This window comes from Peromyscus leucopus, chromosome 7, assembly GCF_004664715.2.
Source record: "Peromyscus leucopus breed LL Stock chromosome 7, UCI_PerLeu_2.1, whole genome shotgun sequence".
NCBI classification, from domain to species: domain Eukaryota; kingdom Metazoa; phylum Chordata; class Mammalia; order Rodentia; family Cricetidae; genus Peromyscus; species Peromyscus leucopus.
Window position 1 is genome coordinate 50,711,172 of NC_051069.1, and position 26,907 is coordinate 50,738,078.

Below are 26,907 nucleotides of genomic sequence, written 5' to 3' on the forward strand. Positions count from 1 at the left end.
GGGGGCATCTTGTCCCCTGAAACTGCTTCCTGCTGACTCGGTGGGCATCGGTTAACTCTTGGGAGTAGGGAAGGGGGTTTTTGGGGTAGTCAGATGTCCTGAGGTAGTGGATTGTTCTCTGCTGTTTTGGGAACACCTTCTGCTGCTTAGGCCTCTGTGGCTGCTTGGGTCTGACAAGGTGCTGCTGAAGTGGATACGACCCGTCCAGGAGGATTCAAGCTGGCTCTGGAGCTGGGAAGAATTTTTAAACAAATTAAGAAGCAGACATGGGGAATTTAAAATCTTGAACTGGTAGCCATGATATTATAATGTTTAGTACTCTGCTATATTGATTAGTGTTAGAGAGAGAGAAATTTGAAACATGCTTTCAATTTTTACCTGAGATCAGCCTTATCTAAGACAAACCTCAAGGCACCTGTTTTCTTTAGTAGTTTAGCAGAGTCCAGACCCTTTTGAGTCTGGGGGTGTAAATACCTCTGGACTGTTACTATTCCTTACTGCCTAGGTATACTTGGTGGTCGTTGGCCTCTGGCTCTGCGGTGGTCCTGTAACAGTTAGCTGAGTAGTTAATTAGAGATTTGAATATGTTATTAGAGACAGAGGGAAGCTGATGAAGCAGAATGTGGTCAGTAGAGACAGGAGAGTGTCCTGAAGCTGATGAGTCTGGAGTGAGGCACATGGGGGAGCAAATGAAATCAAAGCTCCTCCCTTAGCTAGAAAATCTCGTCCCATTAGGGGCACAGGGCAGGTTGGCACAACTGAAAATGTGTGGGTGAGAGGGTTACTCCTGAAAATACAATTAAGTGGTGGGGTCTGGTGAGGTAGGTAAGGCTGTCCCCCTTCCCCAACAATAGGGAGATGAGAAGGAGAGGTGTGACCCCAAAACTCCCTCAGGACTGAGTAAGTGGCTCTGGTGTCCAAAAGAAAGGAAATGGATCAGCCTGATACTGTACTGGCTACCCTGGGTTCCCTGTGAGAGATGGCACCTTCAATCCTCACCCACGGCCAAGCCTAGGAAAACAGCTGGAGGGTGGTCTCTGTTTGATGTCCCCATGCCACGAGGTGCAGCGAGGCAGTCAGCTGACCAGTGTCCCTCTCGGTGGCACTTCAGACAAGGCCCAGATGGTGGCCCGCGTGGGGCAGGGTCGGCATGTATTGGTGAAATTATTAAGGCCACTCCAGGTAGTTTAAAGGGAGGTTTATTTTGTGGGGTAACTCACAAATAAAGGATAGGCTACAGGGTCTGGGGAAGACGTAGTGCAGTCCGGCAGTGTTCTCTGGAGAACTCTATTTGGTCTACCTCTAGTGTCCAGGGTCCGGGAACCAAGAGCAGGCAGCGCATCCAGATCTCAGGTCTTCAGGGTCCTCTCTTGGCCCCGCCTTGTATGCGTGACAGTTACTGAAGCCTCAATGGGGGTTGGAACTTCCAGATCAAAGCTGGAATGGCTACCCACTGCATCTCCTCCTTTTGTCTAAATAAGAAGGTTCTAACCTAATACAAGATTATATACAAAAGAATGCTTATAAAATATTGTCCAGGAGTAATGAGGGATAATGACCTAGATAAGATGGAACTACAACCAATGCGAACAATATCAAGCAAGAAACACATATTAAAATCCAGAGAAGTCTGGACCATAGGTAAATGGTATGTTACAAAGATCATTCCAAAAGGTGTCCTATCCTAAAGAACCTGAATCTAATACTTAATATGTTCTATCTAAGATATTTTATATATATATATAAAGTTGTAACTATAACTGCTAGTCTTCAATCCCATCAAAGACCTGAGAAGGTATATAATGGTACCTGAGAAATGGTAGATGAATGTAAGCAACTTTTGGGAATCTTGCAAGAGTAGACAGAGACAGCTGGCAGCCTGGACAGTCACCTAATGTTTCTCAGCATTGTTGGTGCATTCAAATTGGCTACAGGCCTAGAGTATCTGACAGACCATTCTCAGAAGCAGGAATTCTGAAAGACCATCTTACCCTGTCTTGGCAGAGTACAATGGTTGCTTTCCTTGTGTCCCGCTTGTCCAGAAAGGACAGCATTGTGTTTGTACTGTCAGCAGTCGAGGCAAGGGCAGTTCTTTGCCCAGTAGGCCATTTTGTGCCAAGAAGACAAACTTCCAAATGGAAATGTCTCAGAATCCCAACATTCTCTCAGGATCAAATTGGTGCTGCCCGGAGCAATTGTGTCTCACGTCAACAGAATTCTAAGTTCTTTAAATGCCATATTCTCTAGGTCCATGAAGTGTTTGAAGATTACCTGTCCATCTGACCTATGTATCTGTAAATCTGGATAACCTAACTAACGTAACTATAGAGATGACAAGCATAGGTGACTATAAATCTATAAGTCTTACCTACCGAAATAACCTAAGGACTAAGGCTTCATGTAAACAAGGTAAACAGTCTATAATCAAATGTATGGTAAAGAACGATGACTTCAAAATTGTGGCAATACACAAGAGATTGCTTTTTTTGTTTTTGTTTTTGTTTTTGTTTTTTCGAGACAGGGTTTCTCTGTGTAGCTTTGCGCCTTTCCTGGAACTCACTTGGTAGCCCAGGCTGGCCTGGAACTCACAGAGATCTGCCTGGCTCTGCCTCCCGAGTGCTGGGATTAAAGGCGTGTGCCGCCCACCCGGCTACACAAGATATTTATAACAGAGGTAGGAATATATAGTGCAATATGCAATATGATAATATTCTTAAATATATATCAATATACAGAATATCCTAAACAGAAATAGAACATACATACAGTAGTATGACAGATATAAATTTACATTTGCATCAATATACAAATATTTCAAATAAGAGTAGAAATATATGTACATTAGAACAAATATAGTTCTGTATTTTTATCAATATACAAATTATCTTAAACAGGAATATAAAAGTAGTTTATATTTGTATCAACAGGCATGAGCTCAATGGACTTCTCTATCACATTTAAAACAGGGACCTGAAGGCCTTTGGGCGGCCGGTCGGATAGCATGTGCCAGCATTTGGCAGTTCTGTTTATGGGCTTTCTCATCTCTCCCATGGTACACCTTAAATGCCACCGCCAAGACTTCTGCCTGTGGAGCCGGAGACCCTCTCTCCAGATGCTTAAGTTTAGCCCTTGATGTCGGGAGAAGATCTGGGAGACATGAGAAGGATTTTATTCCTTATCTTGAATTATGTTTTTTAGCTTTTCATAGTTTACTGGTTTGAGGGCAGCCCTACGAAGATCTGCCAGGAGGCAGGTTATAAATCGATCCCTAGCTAGAGAACCACCCGGGATATTGTAATCCCAATGTGGGTCCTGATAGGGAACTGCCTCAGCCCCTGATGGATGGGCAGCATTAGTCTGATGAACCTCGTCTGCATGAATCCTGGCCTGATCCCAAACTCGTCTGTGCTCCTCAGGGCAGCTCGAGAACAAGTGTCAGGAGGAGTGAAAGTGGGAGCCAGAGTCGGGCGGTTGGAGCGGCCCGATATCGGAGAGGTAGAGGGGGCTAAAGGTTTATTGAAGTCAGAGATTCCTCAGGTTCAGGTTGCATGTCCAGGAGCACGTGGGCAGGAGAGAAGGAATCAAGGAAGAAGGAAAAAGCTTAGGTAAACAAAGCTTGGGGATAAGATAACTTTTCATTTCCCCATTCACTGGCAGGAGTTAGATAATTCTCGTGAAATATCAGGATGCAAGGAGCCATTTTGTGGCCATTTTTATCGTTATCTAAGGGATAGTTAAGGCATTTCTCAGAGGAGGAATGGCAGTAATAGGAGGAAGCCTCATTTCCCATGGCTGCGGCAGAGGGAAAAAACTAAAAAAAAAAAAAGCATGATCCAAGACTAAAATCTCAGGCGTCCCCAAGATCAAGTGAGGATCAGCAACATTTCATTAAGATAGAAGGGTGAGAACATCCCTCCCTCCCCCCGTGGGTCCCACAGCAAGAAATATATCTCAGGCTGCAGTCATGGGAAATGGCTAGAGATTGGAAAGGGGAAATCACCAATCAGAGCAGCCAGTGTTGTGAAGCGGTCCAGCAGCCTGGCAAATGAAAAAGTGGGCAGTCGTAGATCGAACAAACCTCCGTACGGGGTCTCGGTCGCAGAGCGCTGGGAGGGCCTGCTTCGTCTCGCATCAATGTTAGTTATGAAGCAGCGCTGTTTACCGTGTGAGAAAAGCCACGAGGTACAACAAAGCCCACCGTAAGAGTTTACCAAGGGAAGATGTGCTTAGGCCTGTGGAAATGGTCGTGCAAGGAGAGGGAGGAAGAGGGAGAGGAGTCTGTGACCCGCTTTTTGTGGATTCCCCCACGCATGCGCATACGGAAAAGAGAAAACCCTATAAAACCCAAGCCTACAGAGTGGGCTTCCCTGGGGTGCAGGATATAGACTCCTGGAAGGCACTATAGGGCTCAAATATCAAGTCCTAGGCAGTTTCTGGAAGCTCAGGGTCTGTCTCTGGCCAGGCATGTGACAAGGACCTGTAGTCACAGCTACCAGTGTGCTGAGACAGGAGAATTGAAAGTTCTAGACTAGCCTGGGCTACAATGTAAGAACTAGTCCCCTCCAAAGATTAGCTAATAGTAGTTGGTCTGGTTGATGAACACCTGGGAGGTAGAGGCAGGAGGATGGAGTTCAAGGTTAGCAACACAAGAGTTCAAGGCAAGTCAGGGCTACTGTAGTTGGAAGTTTTCCTGTGTCCCAGTCTGCCGGCAGTCAGGACAAACCTCTCCCACTCGCATCCCCCAAGTTGAAAGGATGGTCAATAGCGCTGGTGGCAGGGCTGGTTGTGGCAAGCAGCACAGGTTACCGTGTGGAAAGGTAACGGTCACAACAGAACCCAGTGTTAGTTTTCAGAGCTTTATTAGGAGGGAAAAGGGGGGAAGGGAGAGAGGAGAGCCAGGCCTGGAGGGGGGGTGGAGAGCAGAGAAAGAGCACAGAGAGAGAGAGGATGGGGTCTGTGTCTGTAGTCGCCAGGGCACGCCGATGACATAAGATGCAAGACCTTTTGCTTAAATCCTGAATTGCGCATGTGTGGACATGCAGCTGGAGTAAGGGCAGAATCCTAACACAAGTAAACACACAGAGGCTTATATTAATTAAAACTGTTCAGCCATTAGCTCAGGCTAACTACTGACTAGCTCTTTTGTTTGTTTGTTTGTTTGTTTGTTTGTTTTTCAAGACAAGGTTTCTCTGTGTAGCTTTGCGCCTCTCCTGGAACTCACTTGGTAGCCTAGGCTGGCCTCGAACTCACAGAGATCCACTTGGTTCTGCCTCCCGAGTGCTGGGATTAAAGGCGTGCGCCACCACCACCCGGCTACTAACTAGCTCTTGCACTTAAACTCAGCCAATTTCTGTTAATCTATATGTCACCACGTGCTCTGTGGCTTTATGCGTGTGCCATTACATGCTGTTCTCTGGACAGTGGGCTGGCGTCTCCGGACTCAGCCTTCCTCTTCCCAGAATTCTCCTTGTCTGCTTATCCCGCCTATACTTCCTGCCTAGCTACTGGCCAACTAATGTTTTATTAAACCAGTGTACAAAAGCATTATCCCACAGCAGGCTACATGAGACCCTGTCCCAAAACACAAGACGAAAATTAGGGTTAGGGCCTGGAGAGATAGCTCAGAGGTTAGGGGCATTTTCTGTTCTTCTAGAGCACCTGGGTTCAATTCCCAGCACCCACATGGCAGCTCACAATTGTCTGCAACTCATGCAGACATATGCAAACAAAACACCAATGTACATAAAATATAAATAAATAAATTTAAGAAAAATTAGAACCAGATGTGGTGGCATGCACCTGTAATTTTTGGACTCAAGAGGTAGAACCAGGAAGATTACTTCAAGTTTGAGGTCAGTCTGGGCTATGCAGTGAGCTCCAAGCCAGCCTGGCGTAAATTATGTAATATAAAAACTAAGGTAAGGGGCTGGAAAAATGGCTGAGTGCTCATGAGCACTGGCTGCTCTTATAGGGGACCTAAGTTCAGTTCCCAACACCCACATGGTGGCTCACAACCACCTGTGAGAACACTCACACACAAGGAATAAAAATAAAATAAAAATTTTCGAGACAGAATTTCACTGTGTAGTGCTGGGATTAAGGGCAGAAGCCACAGTCATATGAATTGAGTTCTTTATTTCCACGTTCATGACATAAGCCTTGTGCATAGGCAGCAGAGAGGTTAAGCCACTGACCCCAGGTCACCCAGCCTGTCTGGCTGCACAGGCTCTGACATGTCTCCGCCTCCTCTTTACAGCTTTAAGAACTGCATCCCTCGCTCCTTCCGCCAGCACATCCGCCAGCACAATGCGCTCACGCGCCTGCGCCTCCGCAGAGTCTTCCAGCGATTCCTGCGGGCCTTTCAGCCTGGCCACCTCTCGCAGCAGGTTGTGATGGTTAAGTACTTGGCCACCCTGGAGCGGCTGGCTCCTCGATTTGGCTCAGAGCACATTCCGGTGTGTCATCTGGAGGTACTGGACCAGCCTGAGAGGGACCCCTGCTACATGCAGAACAGTGGGCAAAGTACTGGGGACCCAAGCCCAGAGCTGGCCACCAGGCTTCCCACCCACGAGGTACTGGTGACAGGCACCGGAGGTATCCAGTGGCATCCACTGCAGATGCAGGTGAGCACTCACCTTAGCTGTGGGCTCCTCAGGGCGGCCCAAGTGAGCCCTGTCCTCACCTGGCTTTGGAGGCTTGCCCATCTATCCTGTTTATGTTCTTCCTTTGATTTTTCACCCCTCCATTTTTTTGTGGGAGATGGGCAGGGGCGTGCTAGGGTGTGCATGTGCAGATCAGGCGACAACTTGGGGAAGTGGTTTCTCTCCTTCCACCATGTGGGCTCTGGAGCTCAGGTCATCGGGCACCGTTAGCTGTGGAGCCGTCTCCCTGGCCCTTGAGGGGGTTTTTATTTTTATTTATTTTTTGTTTTGTTTTTTGGAAGAGGGTTCTCTGTATAGCCCTGGCTGTCCTGGAACTCACTTGGTGGACCAGGCTGGCCTAGAACTCACAGAGATCTGCCTGCCTCTGCCTCCCAAGTGCTGGGATTAAAGGTGTGCGCCACCACCGCCGCCGCTGCCGCCACCGCCGCCGCCCCTGCCGCCACCACCACCTGGCTGAGGGTTCTTTATTTTTTTTATTATCTATCTATCTACCTGTCTGTCTGTCTGTCTATCTATCTATCTATCTATCATCTATCTATCTATCGAGACAGGGTTTCTCTGTGTAGCCCTGGCTGTCCTAGAACTCGCTCTGTAGCCCAGGCTGGCCTCGAACTCATAGAGATCTGCCTGCCTCTGCCTCCTAAGTGCTCAGAGTAAAGGTGTGCACCACTACTGCTCAGCTTATTTTTATTTTTTGAGTTAGTATTCTAGTCTGTACTATAATTCCAGCTGACCCAGAACTCAGCTGTGTAGCCCAGGCTGGCCTGGAACTCAGCTGTGTAGCCCAGGCTGGCCTGGAATTCGTGGTGATCTTCCTGTAGCTTTCTGACTTTGGGAGTTAGAAGCTTGAGCCCAGTTTCCTTCTGTCCTTTGAGGGGACATTAAACTATCCATGCCCTGCTCTGTTCCCTGGCCCCCTCCCCACCCCCTGGCTTGTTTTTTTAGGAATCTGAGAGAGGTAACAACAGAGGGAATCCCCAAGGCAACCGGTCTGGGAAGAAAGCCAAGGACCCTGAGCCTGGAGAGCAGCTGGCTAAGAGCCCCGGGCAAGCACCCTGGACCTACTTCTGTGACTTCCAGGACATTTCCCACGTGGTGCTAAAGGAATGTCACGTGCACATCCACCTGCAGGACAACAAGTGCTTGGTGGGGTCCCTGGGCACCAGGCTGGCGGAGGAGGCCGGGGTCTGTCCTGCCGGGCTCCCTGACCGTGTCCCCCGGCCCACAGTTGCTGTGCCTCCGCTCCCGGGCCGAGGCCCTGTCCTTTGTGGCCCTGGTGGATGGTTATTTCCGCTTGACCGCTGACTCCAGCCACTACCTGTGCCATGAGGTGGCACCCCCCAGGCTCTTGACTAGCATCCAGAATGGCATCCACGGGCCCCTGATGTGAGTGATGGTGGCCCGAGGGTGGCAGGGGCTGGCACTGCCGGAAGCTGAGTTCCTGCGTTCTACCTCGTGTGTGTCTGTGCGCCTGCTGTCACACCAATCTAGCTGTGGGCCACACGAGTGTGCCACGGTGTTTGCGTCTCAGTCTGGCCTCTGTGTGACTCCCTTCAGTCCCCATCTTTGTTGTTGCTGCTGCCACCTCCGGGATATCAAGGCCCTCATACTAGTCCATTTTTCATTACTGTAATAAAATAGCTTAGTCTGGATACTTAAGAAAAGAGGTTAGCTGTGGTGGTGTACAACTTAATCCAAGCAGGTCAGCTGGGGCTACGTAGTGAGACCCTATCTCAAAATCAAATTTTGTTGGTTTTTCGAGATAGGGTTTCTCTGTGTAGCTCTGGCTGTCCTGGAACTCACTCTGTAGACCAGGCTGGCCTCGAACTCAGAGATCTGCCTGCCTCTGCCTCCTGAGTGCTGGGATTAAAGACATATGACACCACTGCCCAGCTCAAAATTAAATTTTAAAGATTTATTTTTTATTATTTTAAATTATGTGTGTGCGGATGTCTGCGTACTTGAGTGCAGGTGCCCAAAGAGGCCAGGGGTGTCGGATCCTCCTGCAGCAGACAGTACAGATGGTTGTGAGCCACTCAGTGTGGGTGCTGGGAACCGAACTTGAGTCCTCCAGAAGAGCAGTAAGCCCCTCTTCCGTCTGAGCCACCTCTCCAGCCTTCAAAATTAAATCGTACGGATGTCTCGGGGACTGGGGAAATGACTGAGTGGATAAAGTGCCGGCCCTCTGCTGTGAGGGTCGGAGTTGGACCCCTAGAAGGCACATGGCTGAGTCGCTTGTGTGTGGAGGCCCAGCACTCCCACAGAGCCACAGTAGAGATGGAATCCCTGGAGGCTCGTGATGCCCCGTGTATATGGTGGCCGGCAACAGGTCCCTGCCTCTGACAGGGCGGAAGGTGAGGACTGACGGCCGAGGTTGTCCTCTGACATGCGTACAGTGCCGTGCACAACCATGCTCACGCACGCACGCACGCACGCACGCATGCACGCACGGATACAGCAAACACAGTCTAGTCTCTGGCTATGGCTCAGCTGCAGGAAACTGAGCGTTGCTAGTGTATGAAGCCCTCGGTTCGGTCCCCAGCATTGCTTGGGCCGGATGTGGTGGTGTGCACCAGGACAGCCAGCCCATGAGTAGTGGTCACGGGATACTTGACAGGAGTCCCTTCTCTCCCACCATCTTGGTGCTGGGGATCAAACTCAGGTCGTCAGACTGGGCAGCTAGCTTCTGTACCCGAGTCATCTCAATGGCCCCTTGTTTCGACTTTTGAGACAGTGTGTTTGATTTAGCCCGACTAGGCTTGAATTCTATACAGCTGAGGATGACCTTGAACTCCCTGGCTTCCTGCCTCCACCTCCCATGGCTGGGACTAGAGGCATATGTTGCCACACCTGGTTTATATCTACCTTTTTTCTTTTATTAGTTTTTTTTTTGTAATTTAATTTTATGTGTCTGTTTTCTGTTTGTTTGGTTTGGTTTTTTGCCTGCATACATGTCTGCACCATGTGAGTATCCGGTGCTCACAGTGACTGGGAGTCACAGACAGTTGTGAGCCCCCTTCTGGGTGCTGGGAATCAAACCTGGGTCCTCTGGAAGAGCAGCACAGCACTCCTAACCTCTGAGCCAGCTCTCCAGCCCGTCATTGGGTACAGGACAGGAGCCTCAGAGGGGACAGAGCACATGGAAGTGGTGTCCCCACATGGCCCTGTGACGCAGGGTGATGAACTGCATCCATGATCTGTGTTTTGGGGGCACGTGACTATCTCTGTACTGGAAGTAGTCCCGTCCCTTGTGGCTGTGTCTGGGTGACCCGTGTGACACGTGTGACCCGGTCAGCCGCTGTTGTCCTGTCTGAGCATCTGTCACTTTGCCAGTGGTACTTGTGACTGTCCTTACATGTATCTCTCTATGTCAGTGATCACGCGTGTGTGTACATGTATGTGTGGACTTACTGTCGGTAGTTCTGAGGTTTTTTACACGTTTTTTATTGGGGGAGGACATGCCATAGTGTATGTGCGAGGTCAGAGGACAACCTCCAGGAGTCAGTTCTCCTGCCATGTGGGTCATCGGGCTTACAGCAAGTGCCTTTGGCCATCTTACAGGCTCTCTGAAGGATTTTTTGGTTTTTGGTTTTTTTGAGACAGGGTTTTCTTCTCTGTGTAGCTTTGGTGCCTTTCCTGGATCTCGCTCTGTAGACCAGGCTGCCTTGAACTCACAGAGATCCACCTGGCTCTGCCTCCTGAGTGCTGGGATTAGAGGCGTGCGCCACCACCGCCCAGCTTTCCCTGTTTTATTTGTATGTGTGGGCATGCAGGGAGCCAGAGGGTGGCCTTGGGTGTCTTCCTCAGTCGCTCTCCATTGATTCTTTTCATTTTTCATATGTATATATGTGTATCTCTGTGAGTGTATGGCACATGTATGTGGGTGCCCACGGAGGCCAGATGAGGCATGGGACACCCTGGAGCTGGAGTCAGAGGTGGTGTGGGGTACGGGTGCTGAGAATCAGCCCCTGGTCCTCCACAGGAACAGCAGGCACTGTTTGCCGCCGCTGAGCCATCTCCATCGCCCCTGCACCTTATTTTTTGGTGAGGGTCTCTCACTGGAACTGGAGCTCACTGATTGGCTGGACTAGCTGAGCTGCCGCCCTGGCCCCCCCAGATTCCCACATGGGTGCGAGAGATCTGAACCTCATTTTCTGAGGTCCCCCATTCCCTCCACTTTCTCTTGAGACATGGTCGTACTATGTAGCCCAGGCTAGACCTGAACTTTCAATGATCCTGTGACCTCAGCCCCCTGGGAGCTGGAGTTGCTGGTGTGTGTATCTCTGGGCAGGTCTCCAGGGCTCTTTGGCGTGGATCCCACAGTGACTGCAAGAGGCTGATGGTGTCCCCCTGCTCTCTTCCTCTCCCAGGGATCCATTTGTGCAAGCCAAGCTGTGGCCAGAGGATGGCCTCTTCCTGATTCAGTGGAGCACCAGCCACCTTCACCGCCTGATCCTCACCGTGGCCCATCGAAACCCGGTGGGTCTGGAGCTGGGTGCAGGGGTAGGGAGATGCGCCCTTCGTGGGCTGGATCTAAGCCCTGCCCGCGCCCCCCCCCCTTACGTCTCCTCTTCCCCACCCCCCAGGCTCCCAGCCGTGGCCCGAAGGGCCTGCGCCTCCGAAAGTTCCCCATCACGCAGCAACCCGGAGCCTTCGCGCTGGACGGCTGGGGCCGGTCCTTCGACAGCGTGGGGGACCTCCGGCTCGCCTTGCAGGGCTGCTCGCTTCGGGCCGGTGACGACTGCTTCCCCTTGCACCACTGTTGCCTGCCCCGGCCAGGAGGTGAGTAGGGTAGTGAGAGGCACAGGGTGGGGATGACACGGTGTGCTCTGAAGCCAGCCCACGAGGGCAGTGTCTACTCCTGTGCCTAGAAATCTCCAACCTCGTGATCATGCGCGGGTCTAGTGCCCACACCCAGCCTCTTAACCTGAGCCAGCTCAGCTTCCACAGGGTTCACCAGGACGAGATCACTCAGGTGGGTATTCTGGGCAAGGCATGTGGCCCTAGGGGCGTGGCCATTGGGGGCGTGGCGTCACCTGAATGGCCATGGGGGCGTGGTCATGGGGCGCGGCGTCACCTGAGTGGCCCCGGGGGGCGTGGCGTCACCTGAGTGGCCCCGGGGGCGTGGCCATGGGGCCTGCCGTCACCTGCCGCTGCATTCAGTACCACTTCTTACAGCTGTCCCACTTGGGTCAAGGCACAAGGACCAATGTTTACGAGGGCCTTCTAAGAGTGGGAGGCCCTGACGAAGGCAAAGTGGACAACGACTGTCCCCCTGAGCCTGGTGGGGGCAGTGGACAGCAGCTTCGAGTGGTGCTTAAAGTCCTGGATCCCAGTCACCATAACATTGCCTTGGTAAGCGTGCAAGGCTGGCCCTGGGGTGTCTGGAGAGCAGGACTGGGAGGGAGAGGGGGTTTGCAGGAGCCTGCCCTGCCCTGTCCCCACAGGCCTTCTACGAAACAGCTAGCCTCATGAGCCAGGTGTCACACATGCACCTGGCTTTCCTGCACGGTGTCTGCGTCCGTGGCTCAGAGAGTGAGTTCACCCCAACACCCGACTGGGTTTGCAGTCCACCCTCCATCCCCCTCCCGGGCCTGTGTCCTGACTCCTCACCCCCCAGTCCACCCTCCATCCCCCTCCCGGGCCTGTGTCCTGACTCCTCACCCCCCAGTCCACCCTCCATCCCCCTCCCGGGCCTGTGTCCTGACTCCTCACCCCCCCCCTTTTGGTAGTACTGGGGATGGAGCCCAGGCTGTCAGCTTGTGGGGCAAACACTCGACCCCTGAGCGATGCCGATGCCCCCAGCTCCTCACTATGGTATCCCAGGCAGGGGCTCTATCGTTGAGTCATACCTCCAGGTTCTCACTGCGGGGTTCTAGGCAGTGGCTCTGCCTCTGAGCCACACTCATTTGACCATCAGTCTCTCCCGAAGTCCTGAGATCAGACAAGCCCTGGGTCTGCAGGATGTGCCCACCCCTCACCACATAGCAGCCCTCTGAACACTCACTGCACGTTGACCCTCCCCTGACCCCTCGCTACACCTGCTCTGCCCTGTCTCCTTGATCCAGACCCTGATGGCTGACCCTGTCTGATTCTTCCCATAATTCCTTTTGCATCCTTCATGCATACTCTAAGCCCTTCAGCACACCTCTGCCCCCTCCCTGCCTGTCCCTCCAAGCTTCTTGTACAGGCTCCCCTGGTGTGACCTGCACTGCCCCTGGGTGCCCCGATTCTGCTTCCCAGCCTGCGCCTGGCCCGCGGCTCATCTCAGCCCATCCCCTCCCACCCCCTCTCCTCTTCCTGCACTCCACCTTGGCCTCTGCTTGGATGCTTGCTCTATGCCTAGACCCCCCATCCATCCCTGTCCCCGCTCTCTTCTGTTCTTAAAGAACCCCCCCACCCCGCTCAGCCCCACCCTCCGTCCTGGATCCCCAGGCAGAGGCAGGTGGCTGCCCCTCTAGCAGCGATGTCTTTGCAGATATCATTGTGACAGAGTTCGTAGAACACGGTCCCCTGGATGTGTGGTTACGGCGACAGAGGGGCCGAGTGCCCATGACCTGGAAGATGGTCGTGGCTCAGCAGCTGGCCAGCGCCCTCAGCTACCTGGTGCGTGGCCCCGAGGGGGTACGGCATCAGTGACTGGGGGGTAGTGTGGCGTGGGCATCAGTGTGGGAGGCCACACCAAGCTGCAGTTCCGAACTGTGACTCCCAGGAGCACTGTCGACACGCTTGGCCTCTGATACACCTCAGCCATTGCTGTTCTGATCACGCTGTTTCCAGGTCTGCTCTCTCGTTTGTGTAACCATTCCTTGGTACCTTGAAGGATCATCAAGAGCCCTATCTGTGGGTGTCAAGTTTCCCATAGAAAATGGGGTACAGTGAATCCAGGCATGTGACACATACCTGTCATCACAGCACTCAGGCGCTGTGGCAGGGGGTCTGGAATTCAGTCATTCTCAGCTCTACAGCGAGTTTGAGGCTAGCCTGGCCACACCACACCCTGTCACCCTGTCACAAGCATTGAAAAAGGGGCTAGGAGCTGGGCGGTGGTGGCGCACGCCTTTAATCCCAGCACTCGGGAGGCAGAGCCAGGTGGATCTTTGTGAGTTCGAGGCCAGCCTGGGCTACAGCGTGAGTTCCAGGAAAGGCCCAAAGCTACACAGAGGAGCCCTGTCTCGAGAAAAAAAAAAAAAAAAAAAAAGAAAGAAAGAAAAGAAAAAGGGGCTAGAGCTATAGCTCAGTTGGTAGAGCACTTGCCTAACATGCACAAAGCCCTGGGTTCCAGGCCTAGCGCCGTATAAACGGGGTGTGATATATGCTTGCAGTCTCAGTACTGGGGAGGTGGAGGCAGGAGGATCTGGAGGCAGGGCCATCCTCTGCTAAGTTGTAAATTTTTGGTGTGTGTGTGTGTGTGTGTGTGTGTGTGTGTGTGTGTGTATGTGTATGCATGACTGCACACATGCGTGCTCACATGTGTGCTCACATGCACGTGCCTATGCAAGAACTGAGATGTCTTCATCTGTTGCTCTTCTTGAGGCAGGGACTCTCACCAAACCCAGAACTCGCTCGTGTAACTAGACTAACTAGTGAGCCCCAGTATGCTCCCATCTCTACCTCCCCAGCACCGGGATTATAAGCACATGCTGCAAGTCGGTCTCACGTAGCCCAGGCTGGTCTCAAATGCATATTGTAACCAAGACTGGCTCCTCATCCTCCTACCTCTGCCTCTTGAGATGGCCGACTGACATTGTTATGCCTGACACCTAACTTCAGTTTTTTTTGGTTTTTCGAGACCAGGTTTCCCTGTGTAGCTTTGCACCTTCCCTGGAACTCACTCTGTAGCCCAGGCTGGCCTCGAACTCACAGAGATCCGCCTGCCTCTGCCTCCCGAGTACTGGGATTAAAGGCGTGAGCACACCACCGCCCGACCCTAACTTCAGTTTCTGAAAATGGCCTGTGTTTAGAGAGGGCTACTGTACTTAAAGCAGTAACATGATATATTAGGAAGCAGTGAGAACTGAGCAGGGGACTCTGGGAGATGGTGGGAAATGCTTGCTGTACAGCCATGAAGACTTGAATAAAAAGCCAGATGTCTGTGACCCCAGCACTGGGGAGGCAAAGACAGGAGGCCCCTGGACCTCACTGCCTGGCTGGCCTACCCAATCGGTGAGCTCCAGATTCAGTGTGAGACCCTGTCTCAAAGATAAGGGGAGGAGCAATTGAGGAGGACACCTGGCGTCCATCCCTGACCTCCGCAGCATGCACCCCCAGGAGCACATAACACACATACAATACAGAAAGAACTGAGGGCCAGAGAAGTTGAAGTGGAGTAAGGCACAGTTAGAACTTGGGGATGAGGCAGAATTTGAAACAGGTGGACGGGGTCTGGCCTTACATGACAGAGAAGAGCAAAGTTGCTGTGAGGAAATCTTGGGAAGGTCATTTTCAGGTGTGTGTGTGTGTGTGTGTGTGTGTGTGTGTGTGTGTGTGTAGGAACAGCCTGTGCAAAGTCCCTGAGGCAGGGACATTTGGGAACTACAGTGGGGTCTTTCTCGATTTTTGTTCCTGACCAAGAACCTTGGCTACCCACTCAGCTCCCAGTGTTGCCTGGTACTGATGACGTAGTATTGTTATCCCAATAGTTTGACAATGTCATTTTCACACGGCCATCCCTGTCAGGAGGTGCCTTATGGGATGGGGTGGTGCGCGGAATCCAATCCACCCCCAGGAGTCATTCACTTTCTCTTCCTCTGCCACCCAGGAGGACAAGAATCTGGTTCACGGGAATGTATGTGGCCGGAACGTCCTGCTGGCCCGGCTGGGGCTGGAGGAGGGTACTAGCCCCTTCATCAAGCTAAGTGATCCTGGCGTGGGCCAAGGTGCCCTCTCCAGGGAGGGTGAGTTCTGGGGTAGGGCTGGGCAAGGGGATGGCCTTCCCCTGCCCTTTCCATTTCCTGCTGACCTGTGACCCGTGCTCTCTAGAGCGGGTGGAGCGCATCCCATGGACAGCTCCTGAGTGCCTGTCTGGAGAGGCCAGTAGCTTGGGTACTGCCACGGACATGTGGGGCTTTGGTGCCACCCTCCTTGAGATCTGCTTTGATGGGGAGGCACCCCTGCAGGGTCGTTGCCCCTCTGAGGTATGTCTTAAGGATTTTTATGGACTCTGAAGGGTTCCCTGGTCCATCTACGTGGCTCAAACGGTTTCCTAAAGAACGTTTCATTGAGTGCATAATTTTGCTCATGAGCCCGGCCAGGAAGAGCAGCCTTGATTCCAAACAAGCTTTTGCAAAGGTCCGGGGGCATTAAGGGAGCCGAGCTGAGGGCAGGGAGGAAAGGCCGGTAGAAGGACGCCAGGGTGCTGGGGATGGCTTGGTAGACCTGCACTGACTTTGCAGAGCCAGCTGGACTTGGTTCTAATTCCTGACGCTGTAGTCTTTACCAGGCTTCAGCTACCTTCTCTGTAAAATGGGCATAAAAAGACCAGGTACTGGTCTGAGCCAGCCATGCTGCTTGGCTGGGTCTCGGGGAAGATGTGGGTAGAGTAGGGTGCTCACTCTCTGGGGTCATCACCCCCGCAGAAAGAACGATTCTACACAAAGCAGCACCAGCTGCCCGAGCCCTCCTGCCCGGAGCTTGCCACACTCACCCGCCAGTGCCTGACCTACGAACCAGCACAGCGGCCGTCATTCCGCACCATTCTGCGGGACCTCACTAGGCTGCAGCCACAGAGTGAGCCAGGGCCCTGGGGTTGGGGCACAGCTGGGGTCCCGGCCAGTGCAGGCACTGTACAACCGAAGGCCCTGCACCGGCATGGTGCATGGTAGCTTCTGACTCACCTAAGGGTGTCCAGGTGGGAGGGATGCTGGGGAGCAGGGACCAGTCATGTGATACTGTTTGGAGAAAGACCCAGGTCTGATGAAGGCCTTGGCTCTTCCAGATCTAGTGGGCATCTCGGCTGTGAACTCAGACTCACCAGCATCAGACCCCACTGTTTTCCACAAGCGTTATTTGAAAAAGATCCGGGATTTGGGCGAGGTGAGGGCTGGGCTGGGGAGCGGGGGGGGTGGGGGGGAGTGAATGGCTGGGGTGGGGTTTGGAGATCTGGAGGGAGAACAGGTGGGGACTGGGGGGGGTTGGGGGGTGGAGATTCGGGATGGAGCCTGGAGGGCTGGGATATGTCTGAAAGAAGTCTGAGGACCAGTCATGATAGGCACGCCTTTAATACTGACACTCAGGAGGCAGAGGCAGGCGGATCTCTGAGTTTGAGGCAGTCTGGTCTGTATATCAAGTTCCAAGCCAGCCTGTGCTTCATAGTGTATTCTCTCTCTCAAAAAAAAAGTATAGTTTTGAGAAATGGGAGCGTCTTCAGCTTTGGAAGAAGGGAGGTAATAGGGCCCAGCAGGCTCTACAGCCTGGTCTGACCCTCCTGCCCACTTCTGCCAGGGCCACTTTGGCAAGGTCAGCCTGTACTGCTATGACCCAACCAATGATGGCACCGGCGAGATGGTGGCTGTGAAGGCCCTTAAGGAGGGATGTGGTCCCCAGCTCCGCTCGGGCTGGCAGCGGGAGATCGAGATCCTCCGGACCCTGTACCATGAACACATCGTCAAGTACAAAGGCTGCTGTGAGGACCAAGGTGTGCCGGGCCTGGTGTGTGGGTGCGGGGACCCAACCATCCTGACCAGTTAGAATCATTCCGCCTCCGTGGGGGTGTGGCTGGGCAGCCTTCTCAGTTGGGGGTGTTGCCTACTGGGGCCCGGATGAACAGGAGCCCCACCCCCTCACCTTCCTAGCACAGGAATGGTTCTCGTCCATGGACCTGACGGAGTGTACACGGGTCTTGTCTCCCCACCCTGAGAGCGATCTGTGTAATGCTCAGAGCTCCAGGATCCAGGGACTCCAACCCTCCTTCAGCGTCCATCCCCTGTGGTCTCTTTCTGACAGGAGAGAAGTCTGTACAGCTGGTCATGGAATACGTCCCCCTGGGCAGCCTCCGGGACTACCTGCCGCGGCACAGCGTCGGGCTGGCACAGCTCCTGATGTTCGCCCAGCAGATCTGCGAGGTAGGACGGCCCCGCCCCTCCTTCCAGAGAGGACCACCTCTGCTTCTGCTGGTCCTGGAGGGGTCTATCCCCGTCCGTGCTCTTGCTCTTGCTCTTGTCCTTGGACTGGACTCCTCTCAGCTGTTTTGTGTCCCGTCACCTGGCCACACCCCCATAAGCCTCACCCCTAGTCCCTAGTTTCCTTATGACTAGACCCACCCATCTTTTCTTGACTCCTCCCACCACCGCCCCCCAGCTGACCCGCCCCCTATTCAGCCTCCCTTGCCTGGCCTAGAAGCTGCAGGCCCCACCCCAAACCCTGTAGAGGTTTGGAGGTTTGAACATTCCCAGACCCGCCCAGCTCCGCTGGCCCCGCCCACCGAGCCCCGCCCCTTCCTGGCGCGCCGCCCTGGCTCGTCCCGAAAGCCCCACTCCTAGCCCTTAGAGGTTTGCACATCCCTGGACCCACCCTCCTGTGCCTGACCCCGTCCCTCCAGACACCCCGCTATCTAGCTTTGCTGGCACGGCCCCAAGCCTTGCTCTGGCTCCTTCTTTTGCTTGCTCAGGCCGGGGCTGAGCCTGACTCGCCCTGCCCCACCCCAGGGCATGGCCTACCTACACGGGCAGCGCTACATTCACCGAGACCTGGCTGCGCGCAACGTGTTTCTGGACAACGACAGGCTGGTCAAGATCGGAGACTTTGGCCTAGCCAAGGCAGTGCCCGAAGGCCACGAGTACTACCGCGTGCGCGAGGACGGGGACAGCCCGGTGTTCTGGTGACCAGGAGCGGAGGAGACCCTGGGAGGCCGAGGGGAGCTGGGCGGGGCCTAGGGGCGGAAGGGGCGGGACTAAAGCCCTGTAGTCCAGTTTGGCTTGGCTTAGTAGGTCTGAAACCCCTCGGGCTGTGCCCTGGAGGGTTAGGTCCCACCTGGAATCTCAGGGGTCCTTTGACTGGATGTGAACCGCAAGTCCAGCCAGCCAGTGCTGAGGCTCCTCTCTCTCCAGGTATGCCCCAGAATGCCTGAAGGAATGCAAGTTTTACTATGCATCAGATGTCTGGTCCTTCGGGGTGACCCTGTATGAGCTGCTGACGTACTGTGACTCCAGTCAGAGCCCCCCCACGGTGAGCGACAGCTACCCCACTCTACCCTTGTGTTTGCTAGGAGGCTTTTCTAGAAAAGCAGGCATTTAGAGTTCAGCCCTTCAACACTGGCAGGCTCTCCACCAGCCTGTTTAGCCCAGTCTTGTCTGCTGGGCAAAAGTGTTGCCCAGCAGTGTGGGGAACTGTCTCGTTCCCGGGGAGTTTGTTTGTGGTTCTTTTCACCTATTTATTGTGTGTTGTGGTGTGCACCCACATGCCACAGCACACACGTGGAGGTTGTGTGAATGGGGTTTTCAGTACCAAATGGATAAAGGGAGGACATGACCGCTCTAGGGTGTGGTTGAGGGGAAGGTTTTTATTGTCTGCATGGGGCAAGCCAGAGGCATCTGGCAGAGTTCAGAGCAGGGAGAGAAGGCAGTGGACTAAACATGGCCAGTAGACTGAACTGGGCCATGGGGGTCAGGAGCAAAGAGGAGAGAGAGCGCATGGCCAAAATGCCAGGGCTACACAGGAATGAGGCCGGGAAGGGAAGCATATGGGGGAGAAGAGCCGGATACCGGTGTGGACTCTGTAACAGGGACACCACCACCCCCAGCTGGGAGCCAGCGTGCACTGTGGTGTCTAATAGGCACCACAGTTAGCCCTTTGTCCAGGGTTTCTTTTGGCCCTGACAGAAGTCAGAGGACCAACCTACAGGGGTCTATTCTCCCCCTGCGTGGCCCTCAGGGTTGAACTCAGGGGGACAGACTTGGCAGCAAGCTCCTCTGTCAGGTCAGCAATCTCGCCAGCCCGTTTTAATGTTTCTTAAAATGACGTTATGTTTACTTACTGGGGAGGAGCACATTGTGTTGGGGACACCTGGAGGTCAGAGAGCTAGCAGGAGGTCTCGTCAACTCCTGTCGTGGGAACTCAGGCTTGGTGGGAAGTCCCTTTGCCCCCCCCCCCAGCTCTCTTGATAGGGGCTCCTTTTGGAACTCAGGCCGCCCTAGATCTCAGCCTTCTTACCTCAGCCTCTGCTGGCGCTGCAGAGCTGGTCGTTTCTATTTTATGTGTATGGGTGTTTTGCATATTTGTATGTCTGTGCAGTGCCAGGGAGGCCAGAAGAGGGCGTCAGATCTGGAACTTCAGTTCCAGCCTGTTGTGAGCTGTCCTGTGGGTGCTGGGAATTAAACCCGGTTCTCTGCAAGAGCAACACATACTCTTAACCACTGGGCCATCTCCCCCTGCAGGGGAGTTTTAAATGGAAATACTCAAAATGCACACAGGCAAAACCCTGGTATTTGTTGTGCTATTTGCAGACTCCACGAGAGTGTGGCCTCAGGTGTTGTCAGGAGTGTCTCCAGCTCCATCCCGCGTTCACTGTGGTGGTGTCTCAGGCTGTCTGCTCTGTACACAGTGACCCTTGTCCTGCTATCCCCTGACACTCCTCGGCCACAGAGACCAAGGGATCTTCTCTTCCTGCTCTAAATTTCTGTGCCTTTTTCTGATGGGCCCAACTAGTCTATCTGTCTGTCAAATCACTGAAGAGCTGTGGACCACAGTGATTGGTTAGCCATGAACTGGGGGGAGAAACCAGGAGAATATTGGATTAGCCCCAAAGATAGCATTTCTCCTCGGCTACTCAGAGCAGGGCCGAAGGATCCCTTGAGCCTAAGCGGCAAAGGGCAGCCTGAACAACATAGCAAGATCATTGTCTCAAGAAACAGACTTTAAGGGGCTGGATCTGTGACTCAGTTGGTGGGACACTAGCCTGGCATGCGTGTATGAAGCCCTGGGTTCCCCTAGCCCAGCTAAAACGGGCATGGTGGGGCTTGCCTGTCATCCCAGCACTGGAGGTGGAGGCAGGAGGATCAGGAGTTCAAGGCCAGCCTGGGACACCTAAGACCCTGTCTTGAAAGAGTGTGGGAGCTGGGGACAGGCTCAGCAGTTAAGCACTTGCCTTGCAAGCATGAGGACAGAAGTCTGGATCCCCAGAACTCACTGGACTGTCAGGTGGGCGTGGTGGCCCTGCTTTAAATCCAGCTGGGGAAGGCAGAGATGGGATCCCTAGAGCACACTGCCTAACCAGACTAGTCATATCAGGGAGCTCTGGGTTTGATTGAGAGACCCTGCCTCAGTGGATAAGGTGGAAGATGAGCGCTATCATAATGATTCCTGACTTCAACCTCCTGTCTCATATTAATGTATGTGCTAGGGCACATACCCTACACACATGTGCCCACACACATGCAGACATGAATGCTCCCACATGAAATGGGGTTCTGGGCCTGTCTGTAGAGTATGCAACCTATGACCCCAGAACTGTGAGAGGCAGACACAGAGTTCTCTGGCTTGCTGGCCACCAGACTGTCTTCAGATTCAGTGGAAGACCCTGTCTCAAAGGACTAAGACAGAGAGGGACAGAGCAGGACACCTTCATCATCCTCTGGCCTCCCCTTGCCTGAGCGCACTCCGTGTACACACACACGCGCGCGCACATACACACACACACACACACACACAGAGGCACACAACTGAGAAGCATGGGTTCACGGCTTGTACAAATAGATGCTGTCAATTGTGCCTTAGAAATTCATCGAACTCATCGGCGTCACCCAGGGCCAGATGACCGTGCTGAGGCTCACAGAGTTGCTGGAACGCGGAGAGAGGCTGCCTCGGCCTGACAGGTGTCCCTGTGAGGTGAGTCCCTCTACGGGTTCCCCGTCCCACCCTCATGACACAGGGTGAATGGTCTCACAGCCCGTTCTCCCCCCACCCCCAGATCTATCTCCTCATGAAGAACTGCTGGGAGGCAGAGGCCTCTTTCCGGCCCACCTTCCAGAACCTTGTGCCCATCCTCAAGACAGCCCAGGAGAAGTACCAAGGCCAAGTGCCCTCAGTGTTCAGCGTGTGCTGATGTTCAGGGGCGTCAGGGGAAGGTCCCCACAGAGAAGCCTCCACATGCCCTGCACCTTACTCTTGCCCGGAAACCTGTCTGTGAACTAACAACTTTCTTTCCTTGATCGTGAGCCTGGCTGTGACCTGAGCAGACGCTGGACATGCAGAAGGGCCAAGTGGATCCTTGAGTCTTTCATTTTGGGTCCGTCCATCTTTTCACAGTGGAGACCCATCGTCTTCATGAGCTGGGAAGAACCTGTTTGCTTTGCTGGAGGCCCGGGGGATTTGGGGTCCATCTTCAGCCAGGTGTGCAGACAGAGCGAGACTTTAGGAGAAGCTGCGACACTTCTGATCAGCCCTCAACCACCAGCCCAGCTGGGGTGTGACTGGCAAAGCCCGTGCTTAGCAGCGGGGAGACCTGGGTTCCTTCCCTCGCAACTTAAGCCACCAGCTAGATCAGTTCCTGGTATACAGAAGGCACTCAATAACTGCTTGTTGGAGGCCGGGGCGATCGCTCAGTCCGTGAAGTGCTTACAAATGTGCTTGCCTTGCAAGCATGAAGATGTGAGTTCAATCCCCAGAACCCACGTTAGCTGCTTGGGTGGGACATGCTTGTTGTCCCAGCACTGGGGGCCCGCTGGCCAGCAGCCTAGTCAGTTCAGTGAGACTCAGGCCACTGAGAGTCCCTGCCTCCAAACAACACGGTGGAACAGTGCCTCAGAAAGAGTAGCCAAAGTTGTCCCCTGACCTCTGCACAAACACATATGCACACACACCTGCACATACATTTGCATACAACACAGGAGAGCCATTTGTCACATACATAGGACTCTGCCAATTTTACCCTTTCCTTCCTGTGTGACCTCAGGTAAATGTCTTGACCTCTCTGGGCCTTATGTCTCAACTATGGGGATGGTCAGGCTTTCTACCTCATAGGACTGATAAAGAGCGCTGATGAGTTGTGTTTAAATTGCTTAGGAAAGAGACATAGATAAGTGTTTAATAAATGTTTATGTTTATTACTATTCTGTTGTTTTCGGTGAAGAGGTTGTATGATCAGATGCGTTTGTGAAAGGCAGGGAAATAACCGCCTTCCCAAGAAGGATTTCTATTTTTTTTTAATTATTTATTTGTATCTTGTGTACATTGGTATTCTGCGTGCATGTATATCTGTGTGATGGTGTCAGACCTCCTGGAACAGGAGTTATATAGACAGTTGTGAGCTGCCATGTGGGTGCTGAGACTTGAACCCGGGTCTTCTGGAAGGGCAGCCAGCACTGCCAACCACCGAGCCCTGACTCCAGCCCCTCAGGAAGGAGCTCTAAGGACTTTATGGGCATGGTAGCACAATCACTTTAAGGCCGTGATGGGCTGTGGGCTGTGTTGATGCCACGGAGGGGGTCAGACCGCACCGTGTCAGTACAGATCCTACCAAGTATGTTGAATTTGCTGCCCTACTCCCTCAGTGCCTCCAAAGACAAGTTCATGCTACCAGGCCCAGTCATATATAGTCTGGTTTACAAATTTAAGAGCTGGGAATAGTGGTTGTGCCTTTAATCCCAACACTCGGAAGGCAGAGGCAGGTGGATCTGTAAGAGAGAGAGAGAGAGAGAGAGAGAGAGAGAGAGAGAGAGAGAGAGAGAGAGAGAAAGCCTTGCCTAAAAAAAATGACCATTGCATCAGTGCAGGGCAGTGTCCTTAAGACTGGTGTATTTACCTGTCTGCTGTGTTCTGGGGGCATGAAGGATCGTTGCCACAAGCTTGGGACACGCTCATGCCACTGATCCGAGCCGCTCCCCTCACCTTCTCGGAGTCCTTCTGGTTCTTGGTTCCACTAGTTTCTTTTTTTCCATTGCAACATATTTGTTGTTGAAACTAGGGTGTGCATCAGGTGTACCGCAGGCCAGCTGCGGGTCAGTTAAACTGCATTCTTGTGCCCACCAACCATGACCCAACACTCATGCATCTGATTCACCTCTTTCTGGGCAGGGTTCCTTCCAAAGGGAGCACCCAAGACTTGCTTGGTTTTACCTTCAAGAGGTTTTGTTTGTTTGTTTGTTTTGTTTTTGGAGACAGGGTTTCTCTCTGTATCCCTGGCTGTCCTGAAACTTGCTCTGTAGACCATGCTGGCCTTGCACTCACAGAGATCCGCCTACCTCTGCCTCCCGAGTGCTGGGATTAAAGGCGTGGGCCATCGCAGCCTGGCTCCTTCAAGAGGTTTTTAAAGGTTTATTTATTTTTATTATGTGTATGAGAGAGAGTTTTGCCTGCATATATGTAAGTGTACCACGCAAATACCTTATGCCTGATGAGGCTGGAAAAGGGCATCAGACCCCCTGGAACTGGAGTTCCAGACAGTTGTGAGCAGCCTTGTGGGTGCGGGGATTCTTACCCCATTTTCAGGAAGAACAGCCAGTGCTCTTTCTTAACTTCAGAGCCAGCACTCCGGCCCTCTGTTGTTACTCTTTAATCTGGATGTGTGCGTGCGTGCGTGCGTGCGTGTGTGTGTGTGTGTGTGTGTGTGTGTGTGTGTGTATGTGTGTGTGTGTGTGTGTGATGTGTGTGTGTGTGTGTGTGTGATGTTGTGTGTGATGTGTGTGTGTGTGATGTGTGTGTGTGATGTGTGTGTGTGATGTATGTGTGATGTGTGCGTGTGGTATGTGTGTGTGTGTGATGTGTGTATGTGTGTGTGTGTGTGATGTGTGTATGTGTGATGTGTGTGTGGTGTGTGTGTGTGTGTGTGTGTGTGTGATGTGTGCATGCACGTGCTGCAGTGCTTTCTGTGACAATGTTGGGCAGTCCTTGAAAGACAAGGTCCCTCTGTGGAGCCCTCACGATCCTGGAACTCACTATTAGACCAGGCTGGCCTCGAACTCACAGAGATCCGCCTGCCTCTGATTGAGGAGGTACTCGGAGTGGGGGTGCTACAGGTGAGCCAACAGTTACCTCAAGGAAGCAAAGGGCTCCGACGTCTCTCTCAATTAGAGACTCATAAAGCCCCAAGAAGCCTGAGATGGTGGGGGAAGGGAATGCCCACCTGGACCCTTGGGCCCTTCTCTGGAGCAGAGACCATCTGCCTGGGCTAGTTAACGAGGGTCAGGAGAGTGGGTGAACAGAAGGAGCTGGAGACATGGCTCATCAATAGAGTTCCCCTAGAATCTTCCACTGATGGGCTCTGAGCATGGCCCACCTGTGTGAGACAGTGTTTAACCACCCTTGGGGGCGCTGTCTATACCTGTTGACTCAGCCTGGAGCCCGTGCATTCAACCCCAATGCAGTCAACACAAAGAGATCAGAATGAAAAAAGAAAATAAGAAGGCCTGTCATAGGGCATTAGAGATAGCTTAAAAGTGTGTACTGTTCTTCAAGAGGATCCGAGATCAGTTCCCAGCACCCATGCCTTGTGGCTGTCAGCCAGCTGAGACTTTAGCTCCAGAGGATCGGACCTCCTTGGGCACCTGCACTCATGTGCACATACCCACACACAGACATATATAAACAATTGAATCTTTTTTTAAAAGATTTATTTATTTATTTATTGATTTATTATGTATATAGAAGAGGGTGGCAGATCTCATAACAGATGGTTGTGAGCCACCATGTGGTTGCTGGGAATTGAACTCAGGACCTCTGGAAGAGCAGCCATTGTTCTTAATCTCTGAGCCATCTCTCCAGCCCCCAAACAATTAAATCTTAAAAACCAAAAATGCCAGTCATTCATACCTGTAAGCTCAGCCCTGAAGAGGCTGAGGTCACAGGATGATAGCAAGTTCTTTTTGTTGGTGGTGGTTTTTTTCCCTCTTTTTTTTTTTTTCCTTTCAAGACAGGGTTTTTCTGTGTAGCTTTGTGCCTTGCCTGGAACTCACTCTGTAGCCCAGGCTGGTCTCAAACTCACAGTGATCCACCTGACTCTGCCTCCAGAGTGCTGGGATTAAAGGTGTGCTCCACCACTGCCCAGCTGTGCATGGTACCTTGTCGTAAGAAATGAAAAAAGAAGCTGGGTGGTGGTGGTACACATCTTTCATCCCAGCATTTAGAAAGCAGAGGTGACAGGCGGTGGTGGCGCACGCCTTTAATCCCAGCACTCGGGAGGCAGAGGCAGGTGGATCTCTGTGAGTTCGAGGCCAGCCTGGGCTACAGAGCGAGTTCCAGGAAAGGCGCAAAGCTACACAGAGAAACCCTGTCTTGAAAAACCAAATAAAAGAAAGAAAGAAAAGAAAAGAAAGAAAGAAAAAAGCAACAAGAAAGAACCCAGGCATGGTGGTACCTGCGTATAACCCAGCACCCAGGAAGCGGAGGCAGGAAGACAGCTGTGAGTTTGAGACCAGCTTTTTTACGTTGTAAGTTCAAAGTAAAAGCAAAAGGAACGGCCTGTGTCCCTGAGGTCAGTGCGGCAGCTTCCTGTTAACTTCCTGTCTGGGTCCAGAAGTCACGACTATGCCTAAGCTGTGCTGGAAGATGTAACACACGCACACACACACGCACACACACACACACACACACACACACACACACGTGCATGCACGCACGCACTCTCCGCCTCCGTGCCGTGCCGTGCCGTCTCAATTCTAAGAACCAAGGCATCTGCCTCTCCTGTCAGCACTTCCTGTAGGCACATTTGGACATAACCACAACTGAGGCCCCTGTCCAGCATCTGGTCCTCATCTAATCCAGGCATCCCTGGCCCTAATCCTGGGGTCTCCAAAACAAGACACAACCCTGGCCCTTTCTCCTCCTGCTTCCTCCTGTCCCACTGACCTGCGGGCAGCTGACAGGGAACCTTCCTCTCACAGCCTAGCCCCCAGGACACCCCTCCGGTTGCTGGTCTGCTCTCTGCTGTCCCGAAGTGAGAGCAGTTCCCCTGGGCAGGGCTGGGGCTCGGGTTGGAGAAAGCAGAACCTCCCACATCCTGCAACTCTGGCCACTGCAGAAGCCTCCCAGTAACTCAGGTCTGACGAGGGGCTCCCCAGGAGAAAGCTAGCTCCCTAGCCCCCCACTTGGCTTGTGGAGTCTGTTCCCCTGAACTTCTCTTTCTCCCAATTGCCTCTGCACACCCACCCTCTGCTGCTGCAGTGTCCTCCGCCAGAATCGTGCCTGGCTCACTTAGCCAAACTCCCTTCCCAGCCTCTCCTCCTCTTCCAGAACCCCCCTCCTCAAGTATTCTCTTCCCTCCCTCCCCTCTCTCATTTTATTTTTGAGACAGAGCCTTACTCTGGAGTCCTGG

At 52.9% G+C, this 26,907-nt stretch overlaps 1 protein-coding gene across 5 annotated transcripts in view; it reads left to right on the forward strand.

Annotated features, from left to right (window-relative positions):
- The window catches only part of Tyk2 (tyrosine kinase 2), a 32,596-nt gene extending 9,888 nt beyond the window's left edge, over positions 1–22,708 (forward strand). For 4 of the 5 annotated variants that reach the window (XM_028872438.2, XM_028872437.2, XM_028872439.2 and 1 more), the window contains 19 exons: positions 6,257–6,623; positions 7,608–7,808; positions 7,891–8,048; positions 11,033–11,141; positions 11,249–11,444; positions 11,534–11,637; positions 11,841–12,017; positions 12,110–12,197; positions 13,141–13,268; positions 15,424–15,559; positions 15,645–15,799; positions 16,241–16,391; positions 16,600–16,697; positions 17,106–17,298; positions 17,607–17,725; positions 18,308–18,480; positions 18,710–18,827; positions 21,375–21,485; positions 21,568–22,708. In XM_028872438.2, coding sequence (XP_028728271.1) covers positions 6,257–6,623; positions 7,608–7,808; positions 7,891–8,048; positions 11,033–11,141; positions 11,249–11,444; positions 11,534–11,637; positions 11,841–12,017; positions 12,110–12,197; positions 13,141–13,268; positions 15,424–15,559; positions 15,645–15,799; positions 16,241–16,391; positions 16,600–16,697; positions 17,106–17,298; positions 17,607–17,725; positions 18,308–18,480; positions 18,710–18,827; positions 21,375–21,485; positions 21,568–21,702 — 2,917 coding nt within the window. In that variant the 3' untranslated portion in view covers positions 21,703–22,708. Of the gene's footprint in view, positions 1–6,256; positions 6,624–7,607; positions 7,809–7,890; positions 8,049–11,032; positions 11,142–11,248; positions 11,445–11,533; positions 11,638–11,840; positions 12,018–12,109; positions 12,198–13,140; positions 13,269–15,423; positions 15,560–15,644; positions 15,800–16,240; positions 16,392–16,599; positions 16,698–17,105; positions 17,299–17,606; positions 17,726–18,270; positions 18,481–18,709; positions 18,828–21,374; positions 21,486–21,567 lie in introns of those variants that run through there. The other variant, XM_037207723.1, reaches the window with a different exon arrangement.
- Positions 22,709–26,907: the final 4,199 nt, after the last annotated feature.